At 45.8% G+C, this 20,011-nt stretch overlaps 1 protein-coding gene across 1 annotated transcript in view; it reads right to left on the bottom strand.

Annotated features, from left to right (window-relative positions):
- Positions 1 to 18,287, bottom strand: part of LOC128724988 (uncharacterized) — a 46,377-nt gene extending 28,090 nt beyond the window's left edge. Inside the window, exons 1-2 of the mRNA XM_053818708.1 lie at positions 18,185 to 18,287; positions 17,192 to 17,333 (exon numbers count right to left, since the gene is read on the bottom strand). Coding sequence (XP_053674683.1) covers positions 17,192 to 17,333; positions 18,185 to 18,287 — 245 coding nt within the window. The remainder of the gene's footprint in view (positions 1 to 17,191; positions 17,334 to 18,184) is intronic.
- Between the last annotated feature and the right edge of the window lie 1,724 nt (positions 18,288 to 20,011).

Here is a 20,011-nt window from a genome sequence, read left to right as displayed (position 1 = left end):
GTGAAACGTCATACAGCTGCTACGCCTGTGGCGGATAAATCGTTTTGAACTCCATTTCAAAATACCAAGTAAGACATTCGGGCATTCGTGGGGGTATGCGAAGAGCAACAACGTCATTGTAGTGCACTGATGCAGCGAGAATTGCAAATTTCAGTGCACAGAATGGACGGATCAGTGAGTGATATCATTGAAATGACAGCCAGTCAGGTTAAATACTGCCTTTCAAACCCGACACGTGTCGATATGATTACCAACGGGATATATATTCAATTAATGCCTTTGAAATAGCAAATGTCAAAGGGGATTCTTTAATCACACGCAGCAAAATATCTCATTAAATTCCACAGGTCATGCCGGTCATTGAAAGGGATTACACAGTATGACTAATGTTACACCTTTATATTGGAGTAAAATGTTGCACGAGTTTTTATAACACACTCCTGAGAGATTTCACGTGGAATCGTAATGAAAATAAAACTGCTACAAATATAAATGAGTCTCCTCTGGTAATTTATCATCTCGAAAGCGCTCGTATTCAAGTGGGAACGTTTTAATTTAAATTTTTACAAACACTCACACTCCGTACCTTTTATGTTTCTTTTCGTTTTTTCATCTCTCGAGTATACAGCAAGTGAGGCATATATTAATTTCATTCCCTTTTTCTCGCTTCCCATATCAAGGTCGCCGTTTTTTTTCGCGCAAAATGCTCGAAACACTAACTATGCTTCGCAAACACTCGCTGTACTACGCTGGGACTGAAGTATGCACGAACAACGAGCGATTGCCTCGGGAATTCCCTTCTTTATGAGCCCGTTGAACCAGAACAACGCACGAACAAAGCTGATGTCCTGTTTCGAGCCAAGCGGAAGGCTGGCAGAGCATAAAAGTTTTAATGAAACGCGTGGTTTTCATTTGTTTCATGATTTTGCGTAATGTTTTACTGATTTTCAGCACTGCAGATCGTTTAAGTGAAGCTCACGGTGGGTATAAGTTATCACAGCATTATTCAATTTATTCTTTGAACCTCCCAAACGGATGTGGATGAACCAAAAAGGCGTTTTCTTGTGCAATTTCGAGGAACGCAGCGAAGTACCTCTGAAATGCTCAGTGAAACTTTTCCTCTCCCCCATAGAGCAGGTGCATAATTTACCCTCATCGTACCCATTCCAGTTCAGTTGCCGAAGACCTTCCACTATGCAAGAATGCAAGTGCGCTAGAGCGATTCCGGGCGTTATCAAAGCAGTGCCGCAAGGCTCAACCTTGAAAGGTACGCTAGGTAATGCGACGGTGAGGAAAATATGGTACCCTACCGATTATATCTTCCACCGAAACGGGGACGAGTGTGATGAATATTAAACTACACTCACCCACCGCAAGGCACTTGTTAACCGGAGCGTAATTGAAAACCAACCCTCAGGTGGGATGTGGCCGGATTTATGTGCAAATTATGCAAATGCGAATGCTAATTTCCTGCAAAAGTCATCCACACTGGCAAGGAAGAAGGCTGTGCGGCCAAAAACCGGCCGGAATAGTAACGATAAATCTTTGCTCAAGCAATTCCGCAGCTTGCGTGAGATAATCCGGATTTTATCCGCCCGTAATCGGGCGACAAGAGCCATGACAGCGTGAAGAGTGCCGTCGTTTCCTTTTCGTTTGGCCAGCGAAAAGACACTTCAATGGTTTGGGCTTCTCGGGAAGTGATTTATGGTCCATTTAATCAAAAGTTAGTCAATCAACCGCGGCTATTGATGCGAGACACGTGCTACACATCATGCACCGAAAAGACCAAAAGTTCGGAAAAGCGAATAAGTTTGTCGGACTTGAAGTGACTTCGGTTTGTATATGATAAATGCGACAAGAATCTGGAATATACCGTGATGCGGTTGAGGAAACATATCTAGAGTAGTGACATTGATTTTTTTTTCAAGTTTTCCGATCAAATTGCTGCCGAAATAAGCGTGTGCTTTAATAAACTCGTTAACGCACAAGGTATACCAAGCACTGAAACGTGTCGCATTCACCCAATTGGTGCGCTCTCACTCACACGAGCTCAGGTCAAAGTTCACACAGAATTTCCGTCCATGTTGCCCTTCACTGACAGCTACATGGTTGGTTTTCACATCGCCCGTGGCTTGCCATGGTGACATGAAAAAGAAAACCGAAGCACACACAAACATTGACACACACGTGAGCTCCTTGATTCGTTGTAATATGAAACAAAAAAAAACATTCATTACACCGGAAAGGAAAACACGTCAGAAAATGAAGTAGCAAACAAAAAAATAAATAGATAACAAGGGCAAAACGGGATTGTAAATGGAGTGGGAGCACAAAAGCGAAAACACCACAATAAAACTGCATGCTACAATGCAAGGGCCACACGCCCACAAAATGGAGAGACAAAGTGTGGCCGACGGTAGGTCAAGATTTAATGAATGCCCTGCAAAACGTGTGCCTCGGAGTGGTGGAGAAAAACAAAATGAAGTAAAAACAACACCGCAACTGATCCAGGCAGGAAAAGCAGTAGAGAATCACTTGGCCACGGGGCGTTTTGCGTTTGAATAATTAAACCGCGCATTCGTGCGCTCGTAGCCGAAAGCGTTCGCTGTTTCGTGACTTTTTCCATCTCACTCAACGCTTCAGAAAAGCTACCGCTGGGGAAGGATTCGCTCGAATAAACTGCGCGTTTTCCACCTCGCTCGTTTTCCGGCTTGCTGAAGGAATCCATTGCGTATCTGTCGCTTGGGAAAACGTTTGACGCCTTAAACCCGTCCGTGGCAGCTTTAACGGGCGTTTTTTTTTGGTTTGTTTGACGGAAGCTCGTTAGTTAGGGCACACAAATTGTGTGCAGCAAAAAAAAAGGCTAAAAACGCATGACCTTTACTAATGTGATCGAACCAAAACAACCCCTGCGCGCGCGGCCACTTTTTCGATGGAAAATGCACGCGACTCTCATAAACCAGTCCCACTAAATTGCTCGCCAGCACGAATGATTTGTCGGTTATGTAACGCTCGTGTCCCCGAGAGGTCTCCCAGGGTCATGTTTTACGGTTTAATGAGACGCTCGTGATGGACGAAAGAACAAAAAAGCGAACGCACGGGAACTTAAAATGCAAACACACCACTTCCGGTCAACACAGCGGCAGTAAAGGAAAACGAACACGAACAAAACACCCACCGGCACCCGGTTCCGGTTTGTTTTAACGACACACGCGTGCGTCTCACGGCTGCACGCTTCGTCCTAGGACACTTCCAAATGGGTTGACACGATCACAAAACCGACCACTCAAAATCACTTCATCTCTCCCTCACGGTCTCCAGCACAAGGTGACACGTTCCGTTGACAATTAATTCGATTTGAACCGACGGTGGCATCGGTGGCAGCTGCTGGAGCATGAGCGTGCGCCCGAAACCGTGAGCGACAGGACGAGAACTGATTTCCGTCGGACCCGGTGAGGCGTCCGCGAGCCCGGACACTCGCGGCAGGCTTACATAAATTCCACGCCACTCGCCACTGCGGGTGTGTTTGTGCTTCCGTGTGAATGCTATCTGCGCTTGCTGGAGAGGTAACTGGAGGTGTTTGAAGCTGACGGAGAGCTCCGTCCACTTTACGAGGAAAAAGGCCGAAGGACCTTCCGGAAGTGGTCGGAATGTGTGAAGCGCACTCGCAGCCGGAAAGCAAACGAGCCCACTCTGGCCTAGGCGCATTTGTGCCGGAATTGCAACCCTCCGGACTTCGGACTTCGGACTTTGTGGTTTCAGGAGGGCGTGTGGCCTTGCGAACGAGCGGGACGTCGCCGGTTTGAGGGACAAAAATAGCCCATCGGGCAATGGCGGGTTGGGTCCGCGGCTTCTGACCACTCGAGTCTGCGCCTCGTTTGTGCTTCTCTTTCCTACGGTGCGTTCTTTCCCGCCAGAAACACCGCTGGAAGGACAATTCCGACAGTGCGGGAGGTTACGAGAGTTTGGTCCTTGTTCTTTTTTTTTGTTTCGCGCTTGTAACCGACCCGAGCTTAAACGGATCGTGCCGATGGCGAAGCGCACCAATGTGTGGGTGTGGGTGACCGTTACATGAGCCGTGCCGCGGACAAACGGCTGGCTAGCGCGTGGGTCTCGGATTATAAGTTACGTCCAATTTATCACGTACACGGCTAGACCGGGGACAGTGCTGGATGGAAGATTACGATCGACGAATGCCATTCGATCGATTGATGTGCCGTCACATTAAAACCGATCGATTGCCATTGCATTGGCTCTCGATTCTACTCGTATACGCGGAGCATTCAAACTGGACGTACAGCTGCTGCCATAACATTGAGACAAATTGAGCAAACTTTGTGGAATGATAAACTTGGTCTTCAAGAATAATGATACGCATAGAAAGGATTTCCTTCGATGGAAAAACGAAATCGTTGCGATAATGATTTTTGCCAGTCATTATTGTTCTTCCATACCGGTTCTTGTACACTTGAGTGTAGAATTCGAAAAAAAAAACATCAAAAAACCTTTGATCAATGGTCGATTGCATATTCGTGAAACGAGGAAGCTTGCTTCCTAGAAGAGTAATCAATGATTCTAACACCCGGTGTAATTTACAGGAGTGTATTGTTTCCCAACCATTGCCATCTATCATAGCCGAGGTTTTAGGTAGAGTAAATAAAAAAAGACCCGTCCATCATAAGTTCACGCAATCCATGCGTGTAGTAATTCTATACAACCGCCAACGCAAATGGAGCAATTTGTCAAAATCGCCCACCTCTGTTCGCCGTGGTAAATTGATACTCGCAAGTTTGAAAATACCTTTCCACGGTGCCAAAGGCATTGCAGCTCCGCCCCAACATATTCACAGGGAAATTCGATCGAAAAACAATCAATAACAAATAGACATCGCCTCGCTGATGTGGCACTTCCCTCGTCAAGGCACGACGATGCGTGATCAATTCTGGCTGTCGGATGCTCCTGGCTCAAAGCAAGGCCAGCACGAGTAAACCGATCCGTTGCGTATATAATTACACCACCAACTGTAATGGCGGCTGTGTGGTGGTCCCTTCCGTCGACGACGATGACGACGGTTGGTTTAATGCGATATAAACCGCCCTACAAGCGAGCCGTGATGGCAGAGATTGCGGGATTTTTGCGTATCAAAATGTGTGTCCTGCATAAAACGGTGCTACTAAAACGCCATTTTTCCCCACCATTTTTTATTGTTTTTTTTTTGTCTGCCAACGAGCAAAGTTAAGAAATTCATCGTGCAATTTTAGGCGCACATGTCCAGCAACTTTGTGAAGGTGCTTAGCATACCGATAAGCTACTTTGTCTACGTTCAAACAGAACACGGTACTTCCGCTGAGACTCGGCCGACGGAAGAAGCAATGGTGGTGGAAATCCGTTGGGAAATCCGCACCAAACGGCGGTGGCACTTTCCGTCCCGAAACCAACACTAGACAAACCAACAATGCCACTGACAGGGCTAGGTTTTTCCTACGTTCCTACGGAAAATGGACGCCAACGCTTTCTCTTTCGTTCGCCATCGTAACAAACTGCGTGTTGCTTCACCGTTTTACCGTCAGGTATATGGAAGTGACATGGCGCGGAAAAGAAAATTGGAGGGACACGAAGAACGATGGCAACAGTTTTTATGTAAGCATATTAAGTTCACTCTCACCCCAGAAATGGTGTCCTTTCGGTGGGGGACTCTTGCTACCAACGAAAGTGCACCCGACGGCTCCTCTGGGTCTCGTCCACTCAGCTTTCCCTCAGTCTCTCTCTTGCATTTCGATCCAACCAGGGTCACGAAAAAGTGGGCCAAGGGAACTACTGCTGATCGCAATAAAGCACCGGTCAGGGCAAGTCGTACGCCCGGAAGAGAATTGCCACCCGAAAAACGACCGCGCGCGCGCGCTTGGAAGGACAATGCCACTGGGCAAAAGAAAAAGAAGACAAGATATACTGCACGGACGAAGTCGCTTCCCGGTCTCAGCTGAGCCATCACCCTAGCACTACGACTCCCACTACGAGCTCTCCGGAATGAAGACAGAAAGGATTTTTGATCTTGTTAGCAGTGCCGTTCCAACTCGTCGCCTACTATGGCAGGAAGAATAGTGTCCCATAGCTCGTGATGTTCGAAGCGAAGCGAAGAGTTTATCGTTTACCCTTTCCGACGGTGCCTCTTCGATGGCGGTAATCTGTTAGCACTTTCCGTGCGACAAGCAATGTCGTGGAAAACATTCCGTCTATTTTATGTTGAATCTGTTATCTTTTGTACTATGGGTTTTTTTATATTGTTAATGTCCAAACAATAAGGTTAAGGGTGACAACAGAGATTTATGTGTTGCGCACCATGTGCTTTCATTCGAAAATTGATTATTTTAATGAAATTTGATGCATGGGATATAAATATTTTTTTAAAGTAGCAATATTTTCTTACTCACATTCAACAATTTTAATGATTCACAGCCAGATGGAAATGTGGCTAAATTTCTATTCGAATTTTCTATTCCAGAAATTTTTTCTTATCTTTTTCCTAGAGCGATTCATTTCGAAAATGTGTTTCGTCAAACTCCATGAATCCATTTCCAGCTAGTAGTCAGGATAATTTTGAAATCACTCCCCTAATGCCAGAACAAAGCCATCCACTAGAAGCTACTCGTCAAAGAGACTTTTTGCCCCGCAAAATGGCACTGTTTTAAATAGCAATTAATGTCTACTCTCTTCTTCGGTTGACAACTAAATAAAGCCCCGAATGTCGCGTAAAATCTCCTTTCGTCGCTTTAAAAATCGATGGTTAGGTCATTTCCCAGTGTCGGCATAGCTCTCCTTCCACGAAGCCTCTTCGAAAACTACATTATACACTTGAACGGCTTGTGCCTTTTCGATGCGCTTTCGATTTCTTCTCGTGCTTTTCGTTCACCGTCTCCTTTGCGTCCTTTTTGGTTGCGGCAAAACTTAATCCAATCAAAACTTTCACTTGAACGAAGACATGGCGACCCGTTTCGTCGAGCAGGATGGGTAGGCCTCAGGCCCTTTTGCTGCCCTTCGGTGAAGGTAACTGAAGACCGACGGCGATTTCACCTTCTTCTTGTTCATGACCCGTCGTCTTAGCGAATGAAATCGATAGTCTGCTGCATGGAGGAACCACATTTTTGGGCGTTTTTACAGACCCCGAAAATTACCCAAGTATGTCACTCTTGGGAAGGGTTGAAATCCGCTGTCGGTGTCAATTTTCAAGCTAATTGAATTTTCTAACCGAAAAAATCGCCTCGCCCGGGGTGTCTTTTGATTGGATAACGCGGAAAATTCGGACCCTTTGTGGGTAGTTTTCCGTGTCCGTACGCACGAGCGTTGTGGGTCTTATGCTGGGGGCATCACAAGCTGTGGGGCTATTTGGGGTAAGATACTTTAACAAATGACAAAAAAATAGACAACTTTGAGGCTTATCCTAAAAAAATATGCTTATCCAAGCCTTTCGTGTGTTTTGTGTGGTGTGTTTTTGGTAAAACGTTGATTAGAAGCGCTTCCAAGAAGTCCACGGAGGACCGACGAGACAGCGAAATCAATTGTTCGGCTTTCAGATGCCTTTTAGGTTGCATCTTTTGCGCATTAGTTTTTATTTTTCCCTTCACATTCCTTGAGCCCTCGAGTACCGTTGCTACGGCGTCATCAGAAGACACACAAATCTCGGCCCTTGCTTCATTGCTAGGGCTCATTTTCCACCAAACGAACGTTCTACGCCGTATGCCACCCATGGGGAACGGATCTCGATATCGCACGGTGGGCGACGACTGGAATGGCGCATGATGAACGGCTCATTGTGTCACCAACATGTCCATCATATTTTGCTCCTATACAATCATCCCTCGCGGTCTTCGATAGAGATAGATTAAGGCAAACGGTGTAATAAAAAAGGCGCCCAAAAACCTTAAGGGCCCACGGGCTTACGGGCGTGGGCCGAGAAAAATGCCAGTCTTCTAAGCCAACGGAGATGAGCAGCCGTGGAAGCTTTCAATCGCCAACGGAATGGAAGAGGATAGCGAGACAAAAAAGGCGAAGATACATAAAAAAAGCATGCATATCCTGGCCCAATATCACCGACCAGTAAATCTCGCCCACATTATTCGGGCGATGATGTAGGTTTTTCTATTTATTGCCCGTGGGTCGGATGTGGCAATAAATTTATCGCTCGTGTTATCGATGCTTATGAAAGTTGACAAGGAGGATTAGGATCTTTGCAGAATAAGGCCTTGATTATCATCCATCGTTTTGTGCGTGACCGATGCTCGAGGATGAGCTCGATTGCGTCGGATGCATTAGCCCATGAGGAACCTATTACGACGCGGTGTTTGATAGGCATTAGCCTAACTAACCATATTCATTGTCGTAGCTGGGGAGTAAATTTACAATTTTCTCACCCACGCAGAACTGCTCCCGCCATGGGCATTCAATTCTAGCGGCATTTGCTTCACAGGAACTCAATTTCCACGAGCAAAATAGGTGACCTTGACTCGGTTTATGTCATTCCTCCAACAAAAAGCAGACGGTGACTCTCTACTTGAGGCTCGTCAAACGGTATTACGACTCTGCATATATCGCAACACGAGCCATTACGCAACATTCTCCATTTTGCGCCCCAACGACAACACCAGGGCGCGGTACGTCGCGCGTGCACGTCATTTGCAGTTGCGTTCGCGTTCGGTTGCGAGTTCATTGCTCAAAAACACCCCCTGCTGGCTTGAACGGCAATAGGATACCACTAGCACCGGGGGTGAATTTTCACCAGCCGTTAGGGACGACCTAATTGAGATTAATGGAAACTCGCTCCGGTGCGTGTGCGGGTGAATTAGCCTAAATTATCCTTCCGAGACGACTTTCTGCAAACGGCCGAAACCGGCTAGACGGTGCCCACAATGATGCGAGTGTTTATGTCTGGGAGTAAATTACCACGCCGCCGGATGTGACCTTGACAGCGAGCAGCATTGGGCGTGTACGATCGCCATTTTGGGGTTGCAAGACGATCGTGGCGCGCGGTCATGAGGAATATGGCTTCCGGATGCAAAGGACACGCGAAAACGAAGCTACTTAATCAGCCACAGCAGTGTGCTTGGCTCGCCATCGGGTGGCTGTCTTTGTTCCGTGTTTCTCTCAATAAAACACATTCCAGCGTACCGTGCCACTTTCCGGGAAGGTCCGGTGTCCTTGGAAATCCGTTGCGGTCTACCAGAAAGGAGTCAAAGGACGTCAAGTGCCCTAACAAATGACTGGACACGAGCCTGTCGGACCCGTGAACGGGCTTCTGTTAGTGGGTTCATTAGCATAACGAAGGGGTAGCTTCGTCTATCGGTACTTTTAGGAAGTGCCTGACCGCGGATTGGCACTACAATCGGCCCAAAAGGCATCGATGGTGCTTTGGATTGAATCGCAGGGAAAAAGCGGATCTTGAGACAAATGGTCTCTGATGGAAAAGCCATCAATAATGAGACGAATGAATGGCTTTATCGAGAAGGAAAGAAGCGAAACAAAAATAATGAATGAAGCAGAATCCTTTATAAAGCTCTTTTCTTTCCTTTTGACCTGTGGTCGTCTTGAAGCGAGAAGGGGAGTTTATTCGCTTCTACAGCGAACGCTTCATTGAAGTTTATTTTAGCAAATGATCGATAATTTGCTTCCTGTTTAACTTTTTGAAAACTCAACAAACATTTTAAAGAACCCAAAACAAGAGCCGAAATGAACCATATATGCTTCGCATTAAACGATCGCGCCAGGACAGTTTTCGCTTCATAAAGCAACGCGTGGCCGATGAAATACGCCCTCGCTTGCGATATGTTTGCGCCTCTTTCGCGTGTAATAAGAGAAAAATAAACTGTTCATTTGCCTAGCCGAGCCGGTGGGCTGAAAATGAAGCTCCGTCGGCTTCAATTACCCGATCCAGCAGTCACCATCAAATCAGCGCCTGGCAAACATTCGATCGCTCCCTTCTCCACGAGTTCCACCGTTGAAATCATCCGTTCCATTTGTAGCGGCACCGTGCGCAAATAATCGTAATTTAATTTCATCCCCATCGGATCACCGGAGCGCAATCCTTTTGCCCGGGCTCAGGCGAACATTCCACGGTTGGGCCACCTGAAAATTGCCACCCACCTACACCTGGCGCGGGTCCATGACGGTGGATGAGGTGGTTACGTGGAATTTTCATTAGCATGTTACTGGAAATTCTTCCAGCTGCGACCGGAACGCTCGATTTCTTCGCACGAAAATGGCCATCTTGGTGTAGGCCGATCCAAACGACGCCCTTTGATGGAGATGGCTTTAATGCCGTGCCCTTGCCACGCAGAGGTGAGTAAAATTCTCTCAGCCTTCATAGCGTTAGGTGGGTGGAAATTTTTCGCTATCATATCTACAGAGCGCATTCTCGGCGTTCATTTCGAATCCACGCGCGGGAACAATCTTTCCAAGCAACGTTTGTACAGTTTGGAGATGATTTGGAATGTAAGATTGATACTGAACAGAACAGTGGGGGGAAAAAAAGGAAACACAGATCTCGCCCCAAGCGCAGGTGTTCGAATGCGACTTCCACCGAACTCGGGTCGTGTTTGAAATGTTTTACGCTTTCGAATAGCTCGGATCGAAACACCACGTGGCGCTGGACGGGAGCTTACAAGAGTGAGATACTTTCAAACGGTCAAATAATACCGGTAAGCTGATCCTAGATCGAGTTTTAAGCCGTCTCGTGTCGAAAATTGTTCTGAGAAGCGATGGAAAATGCTTAATGTATTTTTAGATGGAGCAAAATTTAATGAAATATTTATCTTTTCCCTTCCATGCTGAAGAAAACATGCACTCATTGTGTGTTTGAGAAAGGGAATCTTGAAGACGTAGTAATGCTGCTCGATTGATGTCTTCCCGCTGATATGATACAGCTTATTTGGAACGTTTTCCTCAACTTTTTCCCAGATAGCCAACATTTTCATTTTCTCAAATGCTCCTATCATGTTTGCGCCATCCAACGTTCGAATCAATTCGCACTGTTGATTTTTTTTGGTATCGAAAAGTAACACGAAAAGCTTCAGCTGCTTTCGTACCTTTACAAGTGACGGGAAATGCTCTTGCGATTTCCCGGACGAACGCATCCCGTCCCGAATGCGCACTGGAATTGTATCACATTCGTTCGGTTTTTCCGCCGTGACAAAAATGCAATCCATTTCGCTGGCACTTGCGTATCGCCGATGCACACCACGGTTTTTCCCGGTGGAATCACGAAATTCAATTACCACCGGTGCGATGTCCTGCAACTCGCATTCACTCCTGGTGGCATAGTCGAGTGAGAGAGATTGTCAAGAGAAATGTTCAAAACGAACACTACAAACACGTACAAATTTTCCCGACCTCGGGCTGGATGAAGACATCACGCGGGACGTGCTATATCTCCCGGTGTGCCGCACGATAACGCCGGCGGGGTCCCATTGGGGAGGAAAACGCAACCCTCGTGGACCCTTTTGAAAGGTAGTAGTTTTACCTTGCCATTTTTTTCTTCTTCTTCTTGCATCAATTTATGATTATTAGATTTGAAGCTGTGCGAATGTGAGTCGATCCGGCGACCGCAAGCGGTTGATGGTGGGTATTTTTTTCCTTCCACTGGTACACGTTCGTCTGATTGAATCATGTTCGTGGCGCTTGTTTGTGGAAAATGTTTTCAATTTTCCTATAGCTCGGCTACGTGCTGTTGGCGTTGATCCATTTAGTATATTTCTTTTTTTTTAAGGAGGTTTATAATTTCGTGTCACAATGTTCGAGCCATTCAACTCGCCTTCATTTGAAGAGGGACGATCGTTGGGTGCACAATTTTTAATTTTTATTTAATTATTCACTCAACACTGCGTGCTTTAAAAAGCTGTCCATATACTCCAGACGAAAAGACTATTCTTTACGGATTTAATAAACCAGTTAACTCATTACTTGGTTTGCACAAACTTATTTTTCAACATCATGTGCCAGTTATTAGCTGTATAATATGTTTTTTAAAAGACTAGAAACACATTCATTTTCCGTTTCCCAGACCCACCTTGCCGATTAGAGAGAAAGAGATACAAATGTGATGTATTCACATCGACCAAAGTCCCTGCACGTTGGGCCATGTCCAGTCGCCTTTTGAATTATTCAAATGTCCAACGAACGTTGGTCAATATTTGTCCTCATGCATGTCTCCACCGACAGATGTCACCGTACGGTCGTAACACGAAAGTCCATACCCTTCGCAAATGTCTCTCATAAAGTTTGTCCACGTCTTGAGCACCACCTCATCCCAGCACCAGTGCCAAATGTGAAAACTTAATCAGGATGTTAATTGATTTTTAATGACACAATTTGCAGGAACTCCGCCCAACCCACGGCAACGCACTGGACATCATTGCGCCATCTGTTCGCACGTTTCGAACCGTTCAAAAAGGAGTCGCAGTTGGGGGTGGCATACGTTGTCATTAGAGACGAGTTGCCCCCCGAGGACAAATTGTGTCCCAGCCCACCTGTAATGCTAGGTTCGATCCACGTTATTATTGTTCGGTGTTCATTTGCATACACGCGCCTCGTATGAGACTATTGCCCGAATTAAGTGCATGAAGAGTGGCAACTACATGCATTCGCTGTTTTCTCCGTCGAACCAGATCGATCGATAACGTTGGCTAGCGGCCATGATAGGAACCGTAACAACTACGCCCGTATCACGTCCGGCTGTCTGTTCGAGCGCGCTTTCGTAGGCAAATATCCAAATGTAAATTAACGCTGCTAGACAAATCATTTCCACGTTAATGGCCGCTGAAGCTTCGTAATGGTGCCAGCACTTGTAATGGTTTACTACGAACGGAGGATTAAGAATGAAGTTGGCAATGTTTCAGTTTGGGGAATGGAAATGGAACCCAAAACGACGACCGTTGCTTCATTATTCCACGCGTGCGTCGTAAGGCGTATGCAGACGGCAGTAAACCGCGGAATAGAAAGCCAGCGGATAGTAACATTAATTTTTTTTTCTGCAAATGCCAATTCAAATTCTATCGATTGTCAAATTAGAAATGTCAATCGATAAATGGCGAATGTATGACAAAACAGTAACCATCGATTGCTATGGTAACTGCTTCGAATTGAAAGAAAACACTTCCTTGCGGACTGTGAGGAAGATAGGCTTTAGTCACGTAAGGTGGTATCCACTTTAATGAAGCTTTATAATGCAAAAATCATGATTTTTGCACATATCAGTTGCTGTTTGCTACACGGTACCATGCTGCTACCGTCTAGCGGACCCTTTACGATCAAATCTCCCAAAGCGCTGCAAACCGGAACCCTATTTACACTTTAAACGACCCGAAACTGCGAGCCTCGGCGCGGAAAGCGTCTCGCCGAATGTTTACTGCCGATCGGGGAGCATTTCCGCGTCCGGGACCAACAGAGCTGCGTGCCGAGGCCCTCGTAAAAGCCGTCGCCGGCGGAAGGCATTCCCATTCCGGATGGATGTATTTGCAGCCCGGTTTATGAGCATCTAAGCTCGCGAAAGGGCTACCACTGTCACGGTACGCACGAGTTACTTGGCGATGTAAAATTCATCCGTACAGCGAAATTGATTCACCGCTCGCTCGTTCGCTGCGGGACGCACCACGAGAGAGCATAAAAATATGTAAATTCCACTCGATGATGGCACGGCCCTTTTTATATGGTCGCTACTTAGGCGAGGAGAAAAAATGCCACTCCTTCGCGCGGATGAGATGATGTTGTCCTTGAAGTTTTTCCAACGACGCACACACACACATACATACCCGATGAGAACGCTGAGATTACCGTCTGATGCGCTTACGTCTAACGTCAGCTAAAATGTAGCGCTAACGCTTGTGGATGGGGAAGGTTTAAACAAGAAAAGCTTTCTTCATTTTGAAGCGCAGAGCGTAAAGCGAGCGAGAGTGAGAGCAAGAAGCAAAAAAGCGCACAAATCGACGAGATAAAGCCACCGACGATCGGGAGGAAGAGCGAAAAGTATTCACTTCGCGTCGCAAATAGGTCACTGAATGCAGAATGCGAAAAGCATGGAAATGAGATTTCATAATTAAGGACACTTTTCGCACCGGATGAGACCGGTCAGCGACGGGAAGCCAAGCAAAGGGAAACAAAGCTCGACGGCACTAGCGATTTGAATAAAAAAGTCCTTATCCTCTGGCCGATGGTCGTCTATTATCGTTACATTGGCTTGCTGCGGGTGCCGCCTTTCGCTTTGGCTTGTTTTTTCAAAGATGTGCCTTTTTTTAGCTTTACCGAGTAATGATAATTAGCATTTATGAGGCTGAGGCTGCAAATTATTCACTCGGAGATGGCTTTTTTCCTCTTGAGTGATTATAAAATTACCAAACGATGGGTGGCTTTCCGTCGAGGAGCTTTCCATTGACGTCTCTGCGTCGTCACATGCGACTGCGAGGATACGTTCATTTGGTGCTGAAAACGGACACAACGTCCTAACAAGTACGAACATCGAGTGCGTGCAAACACTCGCTTTTAATATTGAGCCAAAGTTTACCGAACACCGGTCGGCGTGTATGCGGTATCCTTCCGTTGCAGCCATGCGCCACCGGAATATACGAAAACCGCTGGCAAACCACGCGCCCGTATGCTGAAGGAAATCGCGAAAAGTGTAAACATTCCGTTGTTGGATGATCTTTTTTTTTCAGGTCGGAAAACACCGTGCAACATGAGATTGGGATTTTGGGAAGCGTGATTCCAATCCAAGCAATCGTGCCAATTTTGCTCGGCAAACCAAACGCTACCGGCGTTCTCGCGATGAGGAAACAAGCGGGTTTGATTGCAATTTTGGTGCGAGCTTTTGGACCACAGGCATGTGATGCTACAGGTTGATGAAGTCACGGCAGAGGACATGAACATTTCTGCTCCTTTTGTAAGATTTTCTGTGAACTCTTTATCAAAGGGATAGATCTCAATCAAAAGAGATAGATCATACTATTTGAAATGAAAGTATTGGAATGAAACATACTTATAACTAAAGCTTTAGATAAACTTAAATCTCTAAATCATAGCAATGATGTTAAATCAATCAAAAACAATCAGATTCCTTCCAGCTCAACTGCAACGCGCAGATTGGAATTATTGATATCATGCGAAAGAGATTGAAAGCCTACGGTTCCAAGTTGAATTCTTTCGCGTGATAAGAACGCCGCTATCACATTCCCGATCCCGGGTGTCATAAATCGATTAAACCATACAACGGTGACTCAGGGTGCTTATCGCGTCTCGATGGGTTTGTGTTCCTCCCTGCCGAGACACTGCACTGAGCGAAGGAGCATTCGCCGGAACTGTCTCGCCATCGTCAAGGTGAACGAGAATCCGGATCCGCTATCGGTTAGGTCTCCGGTCAGTGTTAGCGGAATCCCAGCTGAACATCCGGGTCAGAAGAAAGCGAATAAATGGCAATGAATTCAAAAAAAACCCCACAGCCTTTTGGCTTCTCGACTGTTTGCATAAAAACAACCCGGTTCCCCTAGCAAAGGTATCAGTTCCATCAGCGAGCTTAGTAATTGGACACAGCAGTGATTCTATCAGCAGAAAAGTGACAGGTGTGCGCTAAAGCGAACGTTCGAGTAAAATCAACTAAAACAAAATCCATCGAAAATGAATCTATCCAAGCTGTTCATCGTGGTGATGCTGGCCACGCTGCTGCTGTTCGGCGGCCAGGTCGAAGCCGGCGGATTGAAGAAATTTGGCAAAAAAGTGGTAAGCATCGACGGCCGAAAACTGCTCATTCTCGTCCCCGGAGAGCTTCTGCCTTTCGGTTATTTGTTTCTCGGGTCTTGCAAGCTGTCTAATATTGACGGGAATCTCGTTCTCTCGCGCTCGTGTAGGAAAAGGCCGGCCAGAGAGTGTTCCATGCGGTGGAAAAGGTAGTGCCGATTTTACTCGGCATCAAACAACTGGAAGGGAAGCAATGATGGAACCGGTGAGACCGTCTGCAACCGTTTCGAGGGAAAAAGGACAAACATGCCACTCTTCGACTGGACAGCAGAGGCTGTTTTTGAACCGGATGGTCCAAACTGAACATCAAAGACACTTCACCATGTCGTGATACAGATGAAGATTGTGAGAAAGCAACACTTTGCAGTCTGATCGAGGGTTTGTTTTTCGTACATCCAAAATATACACCAAATAAAGACAACCGGGTGGGGGAATGGTTGAAAAATGAACACCAAAAATATTTCCGTGGAAATGAGAGCAAAATGATCAAGAGAGATGAAAGAAAAATCATTTCCTTGTTGGGATACTCAGTATTGCCAGTGCTTTTTATCAAAATAAATCACAACTAGTTACTATATCTTTTATAATATATTGAACAAAAATTTATTTCGACAACTGTGAAAATTTACCGAAATAGATTTTATTAAGTTGTGTTAAATTTTAGCTAATGTGTCTCGTGTATGTTTGGAGCTATTGTGCAAATTACTTTTGAAAACTTACTTAGTTGTTAATAGCGGACGCCTGATAAAAGAAGATAAATTCAATGAAGCAACATATTAACCATCAGAACTTGTTGAAATCAACGTCTTTCCAACATAGAGGAAATTCAATTAAACTTAAAAAAAATGTAACCATTTTACACTCGTAACCGGTGAATTTATATATACAACACTGATGAATGGGTTTAAGCGGTGATATCGATCTACCAAAACAAACACTTATATGCTTTTCGCATAATATACGCGTCTATTTCAACCAATGTAACAAAATTCAAAGGCAATAAATTACGAAAGCGATCATAAATCACAAAACATAAACTCAAACGCGAACGGAAATCACGGAAACTGCAACTACAACTCCACTCTTCCGTACGCGTGACAACAACCGAAACAAGGATGCAAAAGCACGCGCAAGCTCTCGGGAAACTCCTGCAGGGAGGCGTTGCATGTCGGTGGCATTGCATTTCTTCACGACCAACCGAACATGCTAAAATGGCGCCCATGCGCGTCGATGCATGTTTCCGGAGAGCTCGAGTTCGGTGTTCTTTCGAAACGTACGGCCACGAAACGCGCGGAAAACGGAAGCTAACAAAAAGAAACGGACACGCACACACTACCGAACGAACGCTCAACAAAAATATTAAAATTAAACACGAAGCAAACAAAACGCAACAGCACGCAACAACTCATCTGCTGATTACCTGGCGTCCGTCGGTTTGTACGTGACATCGTATTTGTCAACTGGCATAGTGTGCGGATCCATCGACGTTTGCCATGAGACCCGTACCGACGTTGGCGTGAGGAAGGTGACGGTAATGTTTTCCGGTGCGGTAGGTATCGAACCTGCGGGAGAAAAACGAACGGAAAAAATGCGAATGTAAACGGGGAAAAATCATTAAACGACGAACCGGTGGTTTGTGGCGACGTGTGCGTTAATGAAAGTGCAGTGTCGTTAATGACGTACGGGCTAAAAAAAGCATCCCACTAGTGACACTCGGAAGCCGCAGGAAGTGCGTGCGTGTTTGTGCGTGTGTATCGTTACCCTGCCGACGTGTATGTCATCAATAACGTTGCGCATAAAATATTCACCCGCCTGATCAATGGGCCACGGATAGGTTCGATCCATATTTGTAATATTTTTCCACTCTCTTCAATAAATAAGCGCACCATTTCTCAGAAACGGGAACGGGCGGCATGATTTATTATGCATCGGTCCAATCAACTGGAATCGTGGCCTGCTGCGGTTGATGCTAAATTCTTAATCATTGATCTTAGCTAGGACACGTAGCCACGTCCCACGTCAGCGGGGATTGACCTCAAAACGATTAATAATAATATCGCAATATCACAGGAAAAACACAAGGCACCAGCTTTAAGCTCTAGATGTGATTGAATTACATTGCGTTCATCACTGATACCAAAATGAGAGGCTCATACTTTAGAACAGCGCAGTTGTCGTAAACGAAAGCGATGTCAGATAATATAAAAGAAAGCAAAATATCTAAAGATACTTTAATCCCGAATTAATGCCTCTAAATCTCCTCACAAAAAAAAGCAATGTTTTAAATCCAATCTTACCAACATCTAAAAGACATAAATTTCACAATAACATCAAGGAAGTAGCTTCCAAGGAAAGTCCACAAACGAACACTGCGTCATCAACCGAATAGCTTCATCAGATTAATGTGACCTACTTCCGTAGCTGCTCAGGGTATCAATCCCTCCGTAAGCTCCAACGCACGTGATGCAGGCATTGGCCAACGTCTTCGGCGACTGTAACGATCGTTTCGCGGCCATTTCGTTCTCTGCGGTCACCATAATCTCTCCGGAAGGGGCGCAACTTCGAACCACCAGCCCACAGTACAAAAATCTCACCAGCCGGAACGTAAACGTTAAAACTAATGACCTAATGACATGATATCAGAGCGAAAAAGGATCTCTAAACCAAAATCGCTCCCAAAAGCACCCTTGTGCCCTTTAATTAAAGCTCCTTCCACCGATTAAAGCACCCGTAAATCCTCCAACGCAGACAGGACCAATTTTGACCCGGTCCCTAATCGAAATGCATAAATCTGGCGCTTTAAAATTAGGGGAAAAATACGCGCCATTGGCACTGGGTGTACGACAAGCAAGAAAATTCGAAAACAAAAATACAGCTTCCTTTCCACCAGAACGTCTTGTGCATGACCGTTTGTCTTCGAGACGTATGCCGGCGTTGTTGTTATGCTAATCTGGCGTATCTAAACCGTACCTTACGCCATCGTGGAAAGCTTTGCAGAAAGCGGAGGTGAAATGGGCCACGTCGTACGGAACGACGTCGTTTCAAACGGGTATAAAACTCGTTCACCTTATCAGACACGGGCACGAAGCAACGCCCGGTCGAAAAAGCAACATTTACGACGTAAAAATAACCAGCACAGTTGAGCTCGCACCGGCAAACGGAACGCATTTCACTCTCGAAAGAAAACACGTCACGTCACTTAAAGGGCAAGCTTAAACTCCTCACTTTCTCTCGTGTCTTACAGGGTTTGTGGTTGGAAAATTTAAATTCCATCTCCGCCCACGGCACAAATTTCAAATCCAACCGATCATCAATAAAATCACTTCACATTATTGCGCATAATGGTTTGCAATTGATGGTGATGATGATGGACGTGCGATTGGTGTTGCCGTGTGGCGGCTGGAGCGATGAGGAAATTCCAAAAACCCACACCGACTCCGAGCCGGAAAAACCGACTGCGTTACATCAATCATTTCCGTTTGAACGTCGGCGGTTTTGTTTGCGTGGCGTCCACGGACTTCCTAAGGCGATCGGTGGCCATTTCGCTAGCGCTCTAGCTCTAACACGTGGCTTGTCGGCTTTGAATTTTGACTGAGTGAACTGATTGATTTGTTTGCAAGATTTTTGGTTTTTTAATCCGCCTTTTTTTCTAGTCCGATTCTATCCACTTTCCTCGAACGCTCTGAAATTACTTCATGTTTAAAGTAACACGATCCATCTTCCCGTTGGACATCTAGTGGAAAAGTTGCCCATTAGCAATCAACAAGTGATGAAGCGAAAATGCAGTGAGTGAAATTAACGTGAAAATTCACCCACCGTCCATCGAAACAGCTCTGATCCACCGAAACACCAACCGAATCGAACGTTTCACGGATGGCTTTCGGTGTTTGGTTAGGAATTTAATCACCCACCAAAGCGGCAGCCATTCAACGAGGAAGTAAAAGCGTTCACAGAGGCAAACACCGCTCTGCTGACGCACTCGAGTGGAATCTTGTTCAAGTTTCTGCGAACGAAGCAAATCCCGCTCATCGTCAGTTCCGCGGGCCACGCTGCGTTTGTGATGAGCCGCGAAGCAAAACTTTGCGTACATGGCCTCGCGGAAAACACCGGTCTCGTGATGCCCGGCGTGTATAATCCATGCATGCATGTTAGTCACGGAAATGATTAGAAACCGGAGGAAATCGTGTTATTCGAACATGAGTGGCATGGGATCCACAGAGGGCAGGATGCCGCGTGGAGT

This window comes from Anopheles nili, chromosome 3, assembly GCF_943737925.1.
Source record: "Anopheles nili chromosome 3, idAnoNiliSN_F5_01, whole genome shotgun sequence".
NCBI lineage: Eukaryota > Metazoa > Arthropoda > Insecta > Diptera > Culicidae > Anopheles > Anopheles nili.
The sequence above is the reverse complement of the archived record's forward strand: the minus strand, read 5'-3'. Positions and strand labels throughout refer to the sequence as shown.